The 19,270-nt window shown below is 39.5% G+C and overlaps 1 protein-coding gene across 15 annotated transcripts in view; it reads left to right on the plus strand.

The window, feature by feature from the left end:
- The window catches only part of LOC131251328 (alpha-mannosidase-like), a 150,827-nt gene that overhangs the window by 102,111 nt on the left and 29,446 nt on the right, over window positions 1–19,270 (plus strand). For 10 of the 15 annotated variants that reach the window (XM_058252006.1, XM_058252001.1, XM_058251999.1 and 7 more), the window contains 3 exons: window positions 4,058–4,123; window positions 13,349–13,461; window positions 13,583–13,667. The exons of 2 other annotated variants lie outside the window; for them this stretch is intronic. In XM_058252006.1, coding sequence (XP_058107989.1) covers window positions 4,058–4,123; window positions 13,349–13,461; window positions 13,583–13,667 — 264 coding nt within the window. The remainder of the gene's footprint in view (window positions 1–4,057; window positions 4,124–13,348; window positions 13,462–13,582; window positions 13,668–19,270) is intronic. 3 more of the 15 variants (XM_058252005.1, XM_058252004.1, XM_058252000.1) reach the window with 2 other exon arrangements.

The following is a 19,270-nucleotide window of genomic DNA, read 5'->3' on the forward strand; positions in this document are numbered from 1 at the left end:
TCGTGCAACCCACTTGAGTTTTGAATCCTCTTGATTTTTTGTCGCATGTCATGAAATGAGCTCACAAAATGGATGGACGGAGTGGATTTCTCACAAAAATAACGGTGGGTCCCACCCAGCATCATTGTGTAGGAACTTCCTACGAAAGGCTTTCGTAGGAAATCCGTGTCCAAGATGGCCTACCCAGGGTAACGTTGTACACCGAGGGGCAGTCTACTACTAGAAATTCGACCATAGTGGTGACCTGGTTAGTAACCTCGCTAGCTTTTACGGGCAAGAGAACACGTCCTTTGGAGGTCACCTCCTTGCAAAGTCGAGTAAGGGGCTTCACACGGGTTGCAATTTGACCTCCCGATTCCCATTTTATCAAAGCAGTTGCGACCATGATATTGGCTGAGCTCCCGCTGTCGACCAATATTCAATGCACTTTGTGATTAGCGACAGTCATGGCGACTACTAGGGCGTCATCATGCGGATGTTGAAGCCCATGTGCATCGTCTTCGGTGAAGGTGAGACTGTATGAATTCATCCTAGGTTCCTTGCTAGGTCTTCCAGTAAGGTAAACTTGATATTCTCTTTCACTGTTGGTCATACTTTGAGCGTGATCTCAGCGCGGCCGATTTGAGTCACCACCTTCGACGGGTCCTCCAAAGATGGTATATATTTCGCCTATTGCTTCATTGTCGGCTTGCTCATCACGTCGCTCTTGTTGTCTAGCCGGTCGATCTTCTTTGCCTTTGTCAATGAATTCGCGCAAATGTCCCTTCCGAATAAGAGATTCAGTTTCCTACTTGAGGTGAAACACTCTGCTGTGTTATGACCATGATGCCGGTAAAAGTGATAATATTTATTCTTGTCTCTCTTATCGGGGTTAGCTCTCATCTTGTTTGGCAACCTCAGGATTCTTTTGTCCCTGACCTCCATGAGTAATTGTTCTGGTGTGGTATTCAAGGGGGTGTATTTGTGGAACTAGCTTTCCGAAGGCCGGCTGGATCGGGTGCCACTGCTCTAGTTGTCGTCTTTTCTCCTCTTGGAGTTTGTACCAAGCGCCTCCTTCCCTTTCATTTCTTGTCTCTTGCCGAGTTGTTTTCGCTTCGAGTGGCTTTATGTGCGCTGAATAACTCTTTCGCATTTAAATATTTTTGAGCTCGGTTAAGAAGGTTGGCAAGAGTTGTCAAGGGATTTTTTCCAATCAAGAAAGGAACTTCCCTTGTTTGAGACTGGCCATCATGGCTGTGAGGGCGACCAGATCAGAGTAACCATCCACTTGGACAGCCTCAACATTGAACTGCACAATATAGTCTCTTAAGAGTTCATCCTCTCTCTGTGATATCATGAGGAGGTTGGTCGCAGGTTTCCTTACGTCCTTTCCTCCAATAAATCAGGTAGCAAACGGCCTATTGAGTTGTGCGAACGAGCCGATAGATTTAGGTTTTAGGTGCCTGTACCACTTCCGAGCAGCCCCCACTAACGTTTGGGAGAATGCCCTGCACATTACAGGCCTGGAGGAACCATGGAGCTCCATCCATGCTCGGTTGGATCCACCAAACTTGAATATGGAGTTATTTAGGGATCCGGAATCTGGATGGCAGTTGGGCTTGCATAATATCATCTGTGAACGGTAGTTCAGCTTGTTCGAGTAAGGTGTCGATAGAGGCTGGGGCTTTGGCTCGGTAGGCTTGTTGAATGTCCTCGAGCTGATCTCGAATTTCTTTCATCTTTGCCCCCCAGGAGACCTCATTTTCTGTTGTGACCTTGGGGGCCTTACGCCGAGCTCACCTTCTTTTTTCTAATGTATGCATAAGTTTGACTCAGTGGGCTCAGTGGTTCCTAGGGTTTGTGTGGGAACGTCTACACTTTCTCCTGGTCAGGCTTTCATGTCATGAGGCTCGGGACGCATAGGTTCCTGGTAGCAGTGTTCGAATTATCTCCGATATTATCAAAATATCTCCGATATTATCTTTATCTCTAGCTCAGTGATACCGATAACACTGGTAGTATCAGAAATTCCGGGTATTAGCAATGTATCGATAAGTATCGCCAACATATCAATATCGCTAATGTAATCGCCAATATTTTTAACTATATAAATCTAGGTGTCGCTTGTATTGCCAATGCATCAATATCACTAATGTATCATCAATATTTTCGACTATCTAAATTCTAGGTAATGCTTGTATCATGTGTATCGACGATATTTCAATGATATCGCCAACGTATTGATATCATCAAAACTTTGTTTATGAGAAAAAAAAAAATTATTTCAATTTTTTTTTTGTTCATGGGCACATGGTTGTATGTAGTGTTCAATTTGTAATTGATAATATCTCGATATTATTGATATCGCAACACGCGCGATATTGAGACCACAATCTTTTGTTTCCTTTCCAATTTTTGATTTCTTTGTGAAATATCATGTGTTGTTGATATTATGCAATATTGATGGATGTTTGGATGGAAGGTTGGATGATTAAATAGGCCGGATGGGTTGGTTGGACTGATTTCTTACAACAACACATGCTTTTAAGGCCCCATTAAACGTAACTTGTTATGTACGCATTCTTTTTTGCAATTGTTTTATTTCTAAATATGCAAATATGTACATTTTAACATCTCTTGAAGTTTCGGTGAAAATTCCACCATTTTTCCATGTTTCCCTGCATTTCCAGTCATCAGCGATATTATCAGTGATATCGATATTGTTTTCGTATCCCTGGCCAGCGAAACTTGTATCATGTGTTTTAAATATCGACAATATCGGCTGATATATCCCACGATATTTCTTGTATCCCACCTGTTACGATACGAAACGCACGAGTAATGCGATATATCCAGCATGTTCTATTCGGTAAGCAATCTTTATTTTTGATCCTTTTTTTTTGGTAAATCAGTGTCAAATTGTTACAAATCCATGTTTTTTCATGTTTTGCATGAAAAATCATTGATTGGGAGCTTCGATTTTGAGATTTGTAGAAGGACCAAGCTGGGAAATTTTGAAAAATAAAATAAAATTTTCCTAATTTCTCGCAAATTGGTTGCAATCTTTGTGTCCAAACATAAAATCAAATATGTATGTAACCTGATTTAGTGATTCTTCTTTTGCTTTTGAATATATTGCTTGTGTTTCCACATGTCTTCTTACATTTATAAATTATATGAATAAACTTTGAATATACTTGCATCAATTTAGTTAGACAACACATAGATTAGGACCCCATACAAAGAAAACCCATTATATTCACTTGTTTTTTGTAATGTTTTGATTTGTAAGTGTGTATTGATGTCTTTTTTAACAATCACCAAAATTTCATTGAAAAAATCTACCGATTTCCAATGTTTTCCCATGTTTCCAACAACAACGATACATTATGCGAGACAACTGATATATCCCATGTGATAACCGATACGTATCCATATCCCATAGGTGCGATACGTAATGCGATACTGATACTTCGAACATTGTTGTAGCGATACCAATACTTTGATCACTGCTTGGCGGGATTTTTCAACTGATGCTTCCAACTCTTCTTGCTGATCGGAGGGGATTGTACATTGTCTCTCCAGCAACCTCATAATCCGATCGATGTTACTGGTTAAAGCTTCGATATGGTTTTTGAGGAAGATGAGTCGGCTTCTCCGGTTTCGAGACCTTTGTGCAATTACTAGCGAAGGTGGCTAAGACCGGGGAACTGACTATGAATCTTGGTGATTTGCAAGTTGTTCCTCTTGTGCGGGCTCAGCCACGACTAGCACCCTTCCTTTTTTATTGGCCATCAAGGTAGGGGGTGTCACGCCCCAAACTCGGGAACCGAGCTCACAAAATTCCTAGTCACGGAATCCGGTGCTGACAGCCTCTGTAGTACCCCATTCTTTGGGATCTAAGAATGGGTTACTATGCCTGTCATTTTGTTGTTTTTGCTTTTATTTTTCTTTAATGATTTTTGTCTAGTACCTGTATAAATATTAAGTTGTTTCCTGTGGATTTTACTGCTCCTTGAAATATTAACTTGTCCTGATACAAATACCAATTGCTTGATCATTACTTTATTACTTTCAGGTGCGGGATTATAGGACAGATTGGCCTCTCGAAGTGACTCAACCTGTAGCAGGAAACTATTATCCAGTAAGAGTTTGTATTATTCAAATTTGGAATGGCATTACTTATGTAGTTTACGAAACACGATTGTATTTTCTCAGGCAAGTATCACAATCAAGTTGGAAATTAGAATGTCCCCGTAGCATGGTTTCACATACCCTATGTCTTAATGTTGTCTTAAACTACTGTAACTGATGCGGGACAATTAACCTCTTTCTCTAAAAGCTTGAACTGATAGAGAGTGGCGAATCAATCCCTTTATCTCATAAGCCAGGCCCCACATTCAATGGGTGAGGACCTCGGCTGAACCCTCCTTGTGGGCCCCACTTCACATGGGTTCTGCTTCACACGAGTCATCCACCCCGAGTGTGTCCCCTCATCCCACATGCTACCCCACTCGAGCTTGGTGTGAAAATGCCCCTGCATTAATTATTGATGCGGGGGCATTTTTACACCGAGCTCGAGTGGGGTAGCTTATGGGATGCGGGGACACACTTAGGGTGGAGTGGCCCATGTGAAGCGGAACCCATGTGAAGTGGGGACCACGAGGAGGTTTAGTTGAGTTCCTAACCCATGCAATGTGGGGCCTGGGCTATGAGATAAAGGAATTGATTCGCCACTCTCAATTAGTTCGAGCTTTAAGAGCAAGTGGCTAATTTTCCTGCATCAGTAACCTCTAATCGAGTAGTCATTTATGTGAATGAGATGGCAACATTCTATGAGTCTTTATATTACTCGACAGTAGGTGCATCCCAATTATTTCTTCTGTAAGCACATACCATAGAATTCACTCTTAAACATAATCTCTGGTGTATGAGTTGATTGACAATGACATGAGAAAGCAGTATTCATCTTTTAGTTTCTTATGCCTTCATTGTGGGGTGAGTTTTTGGTGTGATTAAATGGGTTAATTCCATTGTTTCAAATATCGACAATATCAGCCAATATATCTCACGATATATCTCGTATCTCATCTGTGCAATACGAAATGCACTAGTGCCGATACATCACACCTATTTGATCTGGTGAGCATTTTCGATTTTCAATCCATTTTTTTGCTATAAATCACATTAAATCAATGTCAAATGGTTACCAAGCTATAATTCTTCATGTTTTTAATGAAAAATCATGGACTTGGAGCTTCATTTTCGAGATTTGGGGGAGATGGGGCAAGTTGCAGAAAATTGGGAAAAACCAAAATTTCTCATTTCTCGCAAATCAGTCGCAAATCTTTGTATCTAAACACAAAATCAAACATGTATGTAACCTGATCTAGTGATTCTTATTTTGCTTTCAAATGTATTGTTTGTGTTTCCATACATGTCTTTTTACATTTATAAATTATATGAATATATTTTAAATATACTTGCATCAGTTCAGTTAGACTCTGCATGTATTAGGACCCCATACAAAGGAAACCTCTATTATGTGCACTTTTTTTGTGTAATGTTTTGATTTCTAAGTGTGTATTGATGTCTTTTTCAACAATCCTTGAATTTTTCATGAAAAATTCGACCAATTTTTCGACGTTCCCATTTTTGCCAACAACAGCGATACATTGTACTATACAACCGATATATCCCATGCGATAACCAATATGTATCCGTATCCCAAAGGAGTGATACATTATGTGATAACGATATTATAAACATTGGTTAATTCTGTTGGGTAGAACCTTGCCCTTATTTTTCTCCAAAAATGCCTGTCATTATCAAAATGGAAAAAAAAAAAAAAAAGGTTTCGAGCATATAGACAGAGAAATATTATCCTCCAAAGTCAGCATATGAAAAAACTGAAAACAATCTATAAAAATTTCCAATTTGCCTCTTTTTAGTTGTTGGTTTTTTTTTGGCCAAATGGTCAATTTGCCAATTCCAACCGTAGACTTCGCATGGAAGGATGTTCTATCTTATTATTTTTGAAACCTAAGTTGCACTGCTGCAGATATGACATTCATATAACAATCTAAAATAAGTGAAATTTTAACAATTTCTAAAGGGCTCATTTTTTCAATTTGGCTTTGTACAGAAATGTGAGTAATTGATTAACAAATTTAAATATTATAACAAGATAACAAAAGAAGAACAGTATAAGATTTTCATGTGTTTGTTTTTTTTTTTTCCTTACTATTTTGACAATTGGGTTGTAAAAATGTGTTATTCTCTATCATGTAGGCCAACAATAGAGCTCGTTCAGATTATAATGCTAAATATTCATCTTATTTCTTGATATAGTTGGAGCATTTGAAACAAATGCATAGAATCATCACCACTGCCAACACCATCTAACCGTTTTTCCAACTAATTGCAGTCGACTACACGAATCCTGTTCCACCATTCCGCTCTATCAAGGACCATATCCTCAGTTAAATCATAGGCCATCAAATATTTTCTTGCTACCTCCGCTAACGTCCTTTTCGGACAAACATAATTACCAACAAAGTACAATGCAATGTGTTTTATTCTTTAAACAAAAAACATAGCCGTGTCCATAAATTTACCACAGTTTTGATACAGAAGTTGATAATTTTCTTCTTTTAGTTGTTTTTCCACCATCTTTTATTAGTTATGTTTTTATTATTTTTGTAATGAACTCAGAATTTGTAATATGTTTTATAGGATATAATAAATATGACTATTGATGGAATTCAAGATGTCACCTTTTTAAATGAATTTGCAATTTGTATGAAATGAAATTATTGTTGGGTTGGTAGCTAGAATACTAACCAGTAATTCTACCATATTTTCTAAATTGTTTAGAAAGAAAAGTAAACAATGATTACAGATTAAGATGCCATAGAAATTGTTGTTGTGGACATTATCATCTTCATAGTCTTATCCCAATTATTTGGGATTAGCTTCTTGAATCCTGTTTCTCCAATCACCAAAACAGAATTCATTGTTATGTTAGCTTGGCAAAAGCTTGACAAGGAGCTGCCAACCTGACATCAAACCTCGTTTACCTACGCTTGGGACAGGCAGGTAAAATTGCCTATAAGGCGGAATATAAGGTCCTATTGAAATGAATTAATACACGTGTTGGCTCATGTCAGGGCCTATATGTTTAAAAAATAAAAATAGAAATAGAAATAAAAGAGCTCATCAATTTTATTGATGCGAAAGAACATCAATGAGATTGTTCTTACAAGGAAGAGTGCCCAGAATTAAATACCCTTTTTGATGCAGAACAATTAACCAGTTGCTCTAAATGCTCGAACTGTTAGAGCATGGCGAATTAATCCCTTTATCTCATAGCCCAGGCCCCACATCTCATGGGTTTAGACCTCGACCGAACCCCCCTCGCGAGCCCCAAATCACATGGGTACCGCCTTACACTGGCCGCCCACCCCGAGTGTCCCTGCATCCCATAGGCTACCTCACTTGAGCCCGGTGTGAAATGCGCATTAATCATCCCCGGTGAGGAGTCTCGAACACGATACCTCCCCCGTGGGCCCTGCCCACCCAATGTTGTCAAACAGCATATGCGATCCTGTGCGATTGCATATGCGTGTGCGCATATGCGATTGCACAATCGCATAATCGCATATGCGGTCGCATATATTTTTTTTTTCTGCATTTTTTCAAAAAATGAAAAAAAAAATCAGAAAAAATTCAAAAAAAATCAGAAAAATCAAAATAAATTATTATATGTCATTGGGACATGAAATACATTTAATTTAAGTAAAAATAAAAATAAAACCATACTCCATACATGATAGTTGATACATCATACATCATACATTTACAATTTAGTAATTTACAAATTACAATATAATTAACTTAAATGATCTTAAGTAACATTAACAATTAACATTTTAGTTAGTAGTTACATTACATACTTACATTTAACAATAACAATTAACAAATATGAAATATGAAATATCAAATATCCATATTCAACATTCAACACTACATGTACATGATACTATGATAGTGATACAATACATAATATATCAAGTTATCAATGATTCAATATCAAGTTATCAACAAACAATCGACAACATCAACGCACTTAGACTTATGAGACAACCATTAAACAAAATTAAGAAGTTATGTATTTATTATTTATCTAATCAATAATCATGATTTATGATATACATTAATCTAGCATCCATTGTGGCACATCACCACCAGGTCCACCACCACCATCATCATCATCATCATTCGAGTCTCACCTTCTTCCACATACACTTCTTCTTCTTCCGTTTCTTCGTCATCTGTACGTACTAATACTTCATCAATATCTAATGGTGGATGATCTTCAATTTGATCATCATTATCACCTTCTGCTTCTTCAATCTCCTTAATCTCATCAACGGGTTGACAGCTACTACTCGCCCCCCGGCTTCCCCCCATCCTTCGCCTTCGAGTGGTACTAGTACTATTACCTTCACCAGGAGTCAATCCATATGCGGCATCTTCAACTTGTGCCCATGTCAGATCCTCTCCAACAAATACCGGGTCCTCCGTCTCTATGAGCCACTCGTTATCTGCATCCAACTCATCTAAGCAGATAGGGTCAAAGAAGCCGGGCCTTTCTTTCCTACTTTGGAACCGTTCTCGCAATTTTTGATTGTATTGAACGAAAACCAAGTCGTTGAGCTTTTTTTGCTCAAGGCGATTCCTTTTCTTGGTATGAATCTGCAAGAAAGAAAGCGCATTTGACATTAGCTATTTAGGTAATTAATTTAGCTTAGGCTATTAAAAAATTAAAGTTTACAAAAAAACAAAACAATTACTAAACAATCTAAACTTTTACTTACCGACTCGAACGTGCTCCAATTGCGCTCGCAACCACTGACAGAACACGTGAGTCCAAGAATTTTCATAGCCAGCTTCTTTAGAGCTGGATCCTTCCTGTTTGGGTCCACTCCATAGGCAGCCCACCAGTCAGCTGAGAAAAACAGTTTAAGTATATGTTAGAATCGTTAGATCTCTTAGAGACACTTTGTAGAAAAACTGTTTGTAAGAGTTCAGTACACGGTTGACAGTGTACACTAACATTCATTCATAGAAGTACTTACTGAGTAATTTCATTGTCCAATGTCTTATTACGATATCCCTTGGAAATATCCCTTCACCTTTTGTGTAGAAGTCCAGCAAAGTTGAGATCTTGTCCTGTTCTCCTCTATCTGGAATCATTCTTTCCAAGACATCAATAAATCCAACCATATGCATAGTTAGTGCTTCTGCTGAATCAGCAGAAGTGAATAAACAGGCTGGGTTAAGGATGTAAGCAGCCGAATACAATGGGGATGACATTTGGCTGCCCCATCTTCTATCTATAATATCTAAAATTGGCCTGTAATCACGATCTCTATAGTTAAAATGGTCCATGATCTTATTTTTCGCCCTCTCCATCGCATCATATATGTAGCCCATTGCGGGCTTCTCATCCCCGTCCACCAATTGCAACACAGAGACTAAGGGCTCGGATGATTTTAACGCCCTTACCACTTGAGTCCAAAAACTTTGAGAAAGAATCGTTTGTTGAACCCGTTTCCCATCAGCCTTCTTTGACCAAGGCCCACTTGTAAAATCTGCCGACACTACAAAGCCTCTAAGTTCTGATTTCTTTGTATGTAGCCTTTGTAGTGTTAAAAAGGCTGTAGCGAAACGGGTGACTGCTGGACGTAGCAAGTTACCCCCGATGTGTTTTCTCATTCGACTGAGAAGAAGGGCGTGTTTGTACATAAAGATCGTGATTCTTCTAGCCCTTGCAATCACGTTTATAAATAATCTACCTATATCTTCTAACATAAGATCAATACAATGGGCCGCACAGGGGGTCCAAAATAAACGTCGCCTCTTCTCCATAAGAAGACAACCGGCCATTACATACGAGGCTGCGTTATCTGTAATTACTTGTACAACGTAGTCCTCACCTATTTCTTCAACTACACTATCTAGTAAGTTAAACAAATATTCTCTTGTGTGTGAATGGCCCGACGCATCCACTGAGTTCAAGAACATTGTCCCAGCTGGACAATTTACCAAAAAGTTAATGAGAGACCGACCGGATCTATCGGTCCATCCATCGGCCATTAGTGAACAACCATATATTTTCCATGATTCCCTATATTCAGCTATGAAGGATTGTGTATATTCAACTTCAGTTTTTAGGCATGTCTCCCTCATTTCATTATATGAAGGAGGTTTAAGCCCATGTCCAAATTGACCTATAGCCTCAATCATTACCTTGAAGCTTTTCGATTTAACGGCGTTGAAAGCAACGCCGGTTTGGTAAAACCACTTAGCAATATATTGAATTGTGGTTTTCCTATCTTTTTGTTTATACCGGTTCTCTAAAGTTGTTTGAGCCGGCCCTTTCCCTCTACCCCTTTGGTTGACTACATCCTCGGGGTGTGGTCTATACCATCTATCTATGGGCCCATGCCCTCGGGCTCTTTTCGATGGTTGTACTTGTGGTCTAGACCGGCCTGTTGAAGTAGGGGGAGTGGGACTAGCTTCATCTACATTAACTACATTTATATCTTCATATGCATCTTGTTCCATATATTCCTCCTGACGTAGGGTACTATCGTATTTCTTTCTTGATTGTTTTTCCATATACTCCACGATCTCCCTTCGGATTTCTGGAGTAATTTTGTCGAATACTTTTGCATTTGACCCCGGTAAATGCGCAAGGTGTTGCTTGTGCCTTGCAATGCCATCGGAACTCACAAACCCACATAACTCACATACTATGTGAGTCTTTTCGGTAGCACTACGATAGTGCCCATACTTCCAACCCGGGTCATTCGACTTGGGCTTCAAAGAGGAAGATTGGGAAGAAGACATTATGATGGTGGATAGTGGTGGTGTGTGTGTATTATTACCACTAAAAAGTAACTAGCTAGCTACTAACTAGAAACTAGAAAGTAAACTACAAATAAAAAGAAAAGTAAAGTAAGCGACTAAGAAGTATAAGAAGAAGAACTAAGAAGTAAGAAAGAAGTAGATCTAAGAGAGTACGTAAGAGTAAAGAGTACTAAAGAGCCTAAAGAGATGGGACTTGGGAGAGAGAGAGAGAGAGTTACACACTTACACTTACACACTTACACTTGTAGAAACTAGAAAGGGAGAAGAAGAGGGAGAGAGAGTTGAGTTACACTAACACACTTATACTTGTAGAAAGGGAGAATAAGAGGGAAAAGAAAATGAGAAAAAGAGAGAGTTGAGTTACACACTTACACTTGTAGAAAGAGAAAAGGAGAGAGAGAGAGAGAGAGAGAGAGAGAGAGATTTACACACAAATAAAAGTAAAATTACAAATGTAACAACTAACAAATCTAAAAGAGGTTCCCAACTTCAAATCTTATTGTAACTAGACTAACTTCAACTTGTAGTCTTGTACTTGTAATCTTGAAATCTTGTTGTAACTTGTTGTAAGTTGTAACTTGTAACTTGTAAGAATAAGATGTAACTTGTAGTCTTGTAATGTAAGTTGTAACTTGTCTTGTCACTTCACTTGTAAGTTGTAAGTTGTAACTTCAAACTTGTAAGTTGTCTTGTAACAACTAACAATTAAGAAAGTAACAACTAACAAATCAATTAACAAACAAAATATTAAAAAAAAAAAAATGATAGAAAGAAGTTGTTAGAAACTTAGAATTAGAAACTTAGAACTTAGAACTTAGAACTTAGAAAACTTAGTGGATGGAGATTGGAGAGGACTAGAGGAGTGGGGAGTCTCTTGACTCTTGATCTTGAATCTTGATTCTTGATTCTTGAATATGGATAGTATGAATGATGTATCATGTATCATGTATCTTGGATTCTTGATTCTTGATTCTTGTTGTACCTTCTTGATTCTTGAAAGTTGAAAGAAAAGAAAAGAAAAGAAATATGGAAATGGAATATGGTTGGAGAGGAGTGGATGGAATGTAGAATGTAGATTGTAATTTGTAAAATGTAAAGTGCTTAGTAAGAGAGGATGTAGTAAGAGAAATAGAGAATAGAGAGAGAGAGTTTGAGCTTTTTTTTGTAAGTAGGAATGCTTAGAATGCATATATATAGAGTAAAAATCCGGATTTAAAAAAAAAAAAAAAAAAAAGGTCAAAAAACGGTCAGAAATTTGACCGTTGGCCAATATGCGATCGCATATGCAATATGCGATCACATACATCGCATATGCGATCGCATATGCTGGCACATGTGGCATATGTTATCCCATATGTGCAGTGATCACATATACCACTGCCGCATATGCGATCGGGCCAAATATATGCACATATGCGATCGCATATTCGCATATGCGACCGCACATGACAACAATGTGCCCACCCTGCATCCCACCGGCGACCCCACTCGAGCCCGGTGTGAAAATGCCCTTGCATTACTTTCAAGTAATGGAATGGTGAATAATAATTTTAAAAATGAATACACGATCTTCAATGATGAAAGCCCTTGCCATTCTAGAATACTAACAAATTCTTTTGGAGCATTGGTATTGAAACACCTTATCGATGCACAAGCCCAATTTTTGAGGGTAATTGTTCAATAAGAGGCATGGGACACCTATCTCACTATAGGTATTGTTGTGAATTTTCATCTAGATCTTTTTTCCACTCTCCTATAGAATGTATATTTTAATACAAATTAAAAAAGGTTTAAGAATTTATCCTTGATATATCAGAAACATAACATCATTTTCTTGCTCTTTTATTCATTAGCTTGATCTTGGTATAACTATAATCCAGTTTTATAGCATGCCATTATTCGGATGTTTGCTACAGCCGTTTTAGGGAATTATGTTGTTTAATTTTATTGTTATATATATATATATATATATTAATCTAGTTCCTTTTTTTCTTACCTAAATGGAACAAAGGCCCATATAAGGACCTTAGCACCAACTGTGATAAGAAATTTATGAGTCTGTATCCGTTTCACTGAACATTGTGCATCAAATGTCATTTATTTTTTACCGTAGAACCAACTGATTATGAATACATTTCTGCCTCAGTCTTCATTTAGTCTTCTACAAATATTTTTGAAATGTTCCACACTATGTTGTAAAAAATGTGATATATAATTTAATGACTGTAAGCATTTTTTTATTGGCAATAAAATCCACATCATCGTTGTTTTTATTGACTATAAGCATTTGGGGCTAACTGCCCTTTTTCTTCTCTTTCCATGTAGCTTGTTTGGCTTTTTCCCTTTCTTGGATGGTAATGAAATTCTACTTAACTTCCACAAAAAATTCACATCATGCCCTCCACTAATATTATCGAAAAAAAAATGTCAGATTAGCCTTGGAATATATATGTTGGATGGGAAGTCAGAGCTCTCAGTCTTGGTTGATCGTGCCATTGGAGGTGCCAGCATTCAAGATGGGGAACTAGAGCTCATGCTTCATAGGTTTAATTTCCATGAGATATCATTGTTAAAGTGCTCCTATTCTGCCAATTATTCTTTACGATAGTCATTTCATTTTCATTATAGCCATTTTAAGTTGATTATCCCCTTTGGTCTATTCAAGGCGAATGGTTCAAGATGATTCCCGAGGTGTCGTTGGTGCACTTGATGAAATTGTGTGCATGGAAGATACCTGTGAGGGACTTACGGTATGTTGATATATGTCGTAATTATATACATTTTTTGAATGTTTCTATTAATAACCATCTTGTTTTAAGATGAAGCCTAGTAATAATATACTAATCGTGGTTTGGCATATAAATCTTTTCTTTTGTAGTTTTAAAGTCTTGATGTTAAATTTACCCGAAGTCTACCCTCCTAGTGCCTCTTTGGAAATGGAGACGGCTCCCTACAACACCCGCTCCATACATATGGCATGCTTCTAAGGCAATCGGAACCATCAATGTGGCCATCCTCCACATGAAGGTCATATTGCTAAGAAATCTAGATTCTAACTATCCTAGCCATGATGCTAGGCTGGAAAATAACAATTACAAACACACTACATGCTTCTAAGGCAATCAAAACCATTGATCTGGTCATTGCCACCACATGAAAGTCATTGTTGAGAAATCTAGATCCTCATTATCTTAGTCATGATGCTAGTGGGCTGGAAAATAACAATTAAGAAATCACCAATTTGACAACTTGGGTTGTCAAATCACCAAGATTTTGTTGGTTATTAACAATTTAATGGTGGAGATGAATGTACTTTTAGAGTCATTTCATCAAGATAAGTGATTAGGAATATGTGGCCAAAAGAACTAGCCAAATTAGCCACTCTTAATGAGTTTAAAGACGAACTAGCCAAATTAGAGCTCATGGAAGAGAGATTTTGGAAGCAGAAATCAAGGAATATGTGGCTAGAAGAAGGCGATTGGAACACGAAAATTTTCTTCAATATTGCTTGTGAGAGAGCAAGGAAAGCAACCATCTGCGAGATTCAGCTTGAAAACAACGAAAATTCTTCAGATCTAGACTGGATTAAAGAGGGTGCAATCAGGTACTTCTCTTCCATGTTCGAAGCTGAAGCCTGCGATCCAGTGGGAGATTTTCTCACTATATTCCAAAATGTGTGTCGGTGGAGGACAATGCAGGTCTTCTTGCGGAGCCCACCTTTGAGGAGTTCAGTTAGGTGGCGGAGGCTATTCCAAAAGATAGTGGACCTGGTCCTGATGGGTTCTCGAGAGCCTTTTTTTGTAGCTGCTAGGATATAGTGGGAGTCGATATCCTCAAAGCGGTGAAGTTTCTGTTCAAAGGAGGGAATCTTCCTCGCACTTTCACGTCGTCTCTCATCTGCCTTATCCTGAAAAGTTCTTCCGCAGCTAAGTTTTCCGACAATCATCCTATAAGTCTATGTAACTATATATATATAAAAATTTCAAAAGTTATTTTGAATAGGCTGAACCTGTTGCCTCCCAGTGTCATCTCGGAAGATCAGGGTGCATTCATTCAAGGGCGTTCAATCATAGAAAACATAGCGCTGGTCCAGGAGCTGTATAGGGATATTGGTAGAAAAGTGAGAGGGAGCAATATTATTTTGATGCTTGACTTGGAAAAGGCATATGACCATGTGAATTGGGCTTTTCTCAAAGTGGCCCTGCTTAAATTCGCTTCAGCATGGAGTGGGTGCAGCTAGTGGAGAAGTGCTGGTCTAATAGCTAGTTTTCTGTGTTGATCAATGGAGTTGTGTGTGGCTATTTCAACTCGTCGTGTGGGTTAAGAAAGGGGGATCCCATCTCGCCAAGTCTTCCCATTATTGCTGCAGAAGCTTTTAGTAGAGCTTTAAGGATGCCGATTGAAAGGAGGCACTGCAAGCCCTTTAATGTGAGTAGGGGATGTCTGTTGGTCTCCCATTTACTGTACGCAAACGACACAATTATTTTTACTAATGGCAGCAACAATTCTCTGTGGGTGTTGAATGAATTCCTGATCAAATTTCAAGCCATTTTGGCTCAGAGTATCAGCATGTTGAAGAGTGTGTGCTTCACTTCTGACAAGCTATTTGCAGCCAGAGCCAGGAACAAAGAAAGAGTTGTTGGTATCTCCAGATCGTCGTCGCATCGTTGTACCTGGGTGTCCCAATTGCCAAAGGTAGGGCTCGCTGTGTTTTGTCTCAACCATTGTTAGACCGCATTCGCTCGAGGATAGCAGGGTGGAAAGAAAGATGTTTGACGCAGGCAGCTAAAAGATTGTTGCTAAACAATGTCCTTGGCAGCATCGTTGTCCATACCTTGGCTGCCACTGATGTCCTTGCACGTATTCTCAAGTCTTTACAAAAAGATTTTACAGACTTCTTCTGGGACTGGGCAGATGGGAGAAGAAAGCTGCATTGGACCAATTGGAAGAAGATCGTGCTCCCCGTTTAGAGTAGAAGATGATTTGATGATTATAATGTGGAGAAAAGAGGAGTGAGAGAGAAGAAGAGGAAAGAAGAGAGTTTGGGGGAAATGTTGTGTTAGCCAACATGCCCTAACACAATGTTCTATTAGAATAGAGCATATAGTACACTGTAGGAGAAGAGGAAAGTGTGCACATGCACTTACATTAAAAGAGCTACTAACCACACACACTATACATTAACACTCTCTAGACTCCCCCTCAAGTTGGAGCATAGATGTTGATCATGCCCAATTTGTCACGAACATGATGAAGAGCATCTCGACTCAAGGACTTTGTAAGAACATCAGTAAGTTGATTCCCAGATTGAACAAAATGGGTGATGATTTCCTTTGAGGCAACTTTCTCCCAAATAAAGTGACAATTGACCTCAATATGCTTGGTTTGCTTGTGGAAAACCTTGTTACAAGCAATATGGATGGCCGCTTGGTCGTCACAATGAAGAGGAATAGGAGTCAAGGAAGATAGCTAAGTTCTTCAAGAAGTGTGCGAAGCCACACGAGCTCACACGTCACATGAGCCATAGCACAATATTCTGCTTCAGTTGAGGACTGAGCAACAATCGGTTGCTTCTTGCTCTTCTATGTGATAAGATTGCCACCTAGGAAGGTAACGAAGCCGGATGTAAAGTAGCAATCGTAAGTATTGCCTGCACAATCAGCATCAGAATAGCTAGAAAGATGAAGATGACCATGCAAATGAAAGTGGAGACCGAGACTTGGGGTTGATTTTAGATACCGAAGTATGCGGTATACAACCGTGAGATGTGAAGCATGGAGAGCTTGCATGAATTGGCTAACAACGCCCACTGCAAAGGAGAGATCTAGGCGAGTAATAGCCAGGTAAATGAGCCGGCCTACAAGTCATTGATACATCCCGGGATCAAAAAGGAGAGCACCATCATCTGGCCGAAGCTTCTGCGAAGTATCCATGGGGGTGGTAGTGAGTTTGGATCCTAGCATGTAGGTCTCCATGAGAAGATCAAACGCATATTTTCATTGTGACAAGACCAACCCGAATGAGGAGCGACTAACTTCAATTCGTAGGAAGTAGCGAATAGGACCAAGACACTTGATTTCAAACTTGGTCTTCAAAAATTCTTTGACCTCCCACATTCCAACCGAATCACTACCAGACAAAATAATATTATCCACTTACATAATGAGAACCATGATGCCTGTCGATTGACGACATATAAAGAGGGAATGATCGGCATCACTACAAACAAAGCCGAACTCCATGAGAGCCTGACTAAATTTTTCGAACCATGCACGCGGGGATTGTTTGAGTCCATAAAGGTCTTCTTCAACTGACATATAAGCGCAGGGTTATGGGAAGCAACAAAGCCTGGAGGTTGATGTATGTAGAGTTCCTCTGCAAGGTCCTGATGCAGGACATGAAATTCAAATATGATGTGTGAGATTTCAGGCTTAAGATCACATTAGTTCAAAAACAATTACACAAATTCTATATCCCACATGAAAGTCCAAACTTCAATTAAGGAGAATCTATGCGGGTCCAGGCCTACACATGTTAGGGCTGAATCAATAAAAATTATGAGCCAAATGATACTCAAAGATAAGAAATAATCATCCACACATGCACAGTAATCAGTCCCTAATCCAAGGGATTCACTAATTTCAACTCAAGGAACACTAGGGTGAAAAAAAGGCAAATAAATTAAGGGTAATGCAATCTAGGGTTAGGGTTTATGAAAATAGGTATTAAAAGGGGAAAATAAGAGAAAACCTGAACCGGGAGACAATTCCCGCGAGTGGACAGCGAGCCAGGGCCTGGCGCAGGTGCGCACTAGCCTAGCTGCACGTGCGAGCCGGTCCCACACCCGGAAACCGATTCGTTGGCCCTGGTTGGCCAGGGGTGGGCTCCAAACCCCCAAAGTTTTAGGGCGATCCGAGCTACGGGCTGTGCGCGGTGCTCTGCCGAAGTTTCAGCCCTCCTGCAGGGCCATATTTTGGAAACAGGCTGTAGGGAGAAGATCCGCTGCAAAACTAATGGATTCGAGGCGAGGATGGCTGTAGAAGGTGAGATATATGGATGGAAGGGGGTAGGGGCGAATGAGGATAGATGTGGCTTCGCACCACGGTAGTTAGCCCTTCGAAAAGGGAGGGCTTCGCACTCACTTGAAAATTTCCACAACTCAGAAACTCAGAGAGTAGAAAAAAACTTGTAGGAATTTTTATTAAACTTCAATGAATCAAAAGAACTACAAGGGATGCCTATTTATAAGAAAACTTTATACCCCAAAACTCGCGCCATGTGCGCAACCTATAACTTGACTATAAAGTAAACCAAAATAAAAACTAATCAAAGAAATCTAAAGCGTTCATGATATTCTAAAAAACATAAATAATCAAAACCTAAAATATGAAATCAATCCGACTAGTGGGCTCCGATCATGAGATCCCATGATGGGCTTTACTTGATTATCGGGCCCACTCTAATGAACCAAAACTCTGTCTTCTAACTAGGAGGCCTTCCCTGGACGTCCTCACCGAGCCAGATCGACGGTGGGGCCCTCCCTCTCCTTCCGTACGTGCGTCGGGGGCGGCGTGCATGCGCGTGATGTCCCCATCAGTTCCCCATGGATAAATGCATTCTTACAATCAAGTTGAAACAAGGGCCAGGATAAATTAACTGCCAAGGAGATCACAACGTGAATAGAATTAAACTTAGCCATCAAAGAAAATGTCTCGAAGTAATCCACACAATGAATCTGCATGTAGCCTCTAACAACAAGACGGGCTTTATAGCTATCAATGGAGTTGTCTAGAAGGAACTTGATCGTGTAAACCCATCGACATCCAACAAGTTTATGCCCTAAAGGAAGAGGCACAAGCTCCCAAGTATGATTCTTCTCATGAGCAGACATTTCTTCTATAATCCCCTTTGTCTAGTCAGGACTTTGAAGAGCATGTGAGAGACCAAGGAATAGTCTATGATTAAAGAGAAGCTGCAAACGAATGAAAAAGCAATGAAAGATGATCATATGAAACGAAATTACTAACGGGGTGTTGAGTACAAGATCGTGACCCTTCGCGCAAGGCAATTGGGAGATCCAAACTCTAGGTAGGAGTCACCTTAGCCAACATCCAAAGTGAGTGGAAGGGTGGATGGTTGAGCGTGTGAAGATCTATCTCGACGATGATACACCCGCAGAGGCTTCGGGTCACCCAAATCACCAACAGGATGCTGAACAGAGGAGAGAGGAGTTTCCTCGTGATCACTAATGGAAAGAGGAATATGATAAGAGTCATGTTCCCCCCAACTCCTAGGAGGATCACAGAGGGATTGAGCTGGAGCTGAGAAAAAAGAAACATCCTCAAAGAAGGTT

This window comes from Magnolia sinica, chromosome 7 (assembly GCF_029962835.1).
Source record: "Magnolia sinica isolate HGM2019 chromosome 7, MsV1, whole genome shotgun sequence".
Taxonomy (NCBI): Eukaryota; Viridiplantae; Streptophyta; class Magnoliopsida; order Magnoliales; family Magnoliaceae; genus Magnolia; species Magnolia sinica.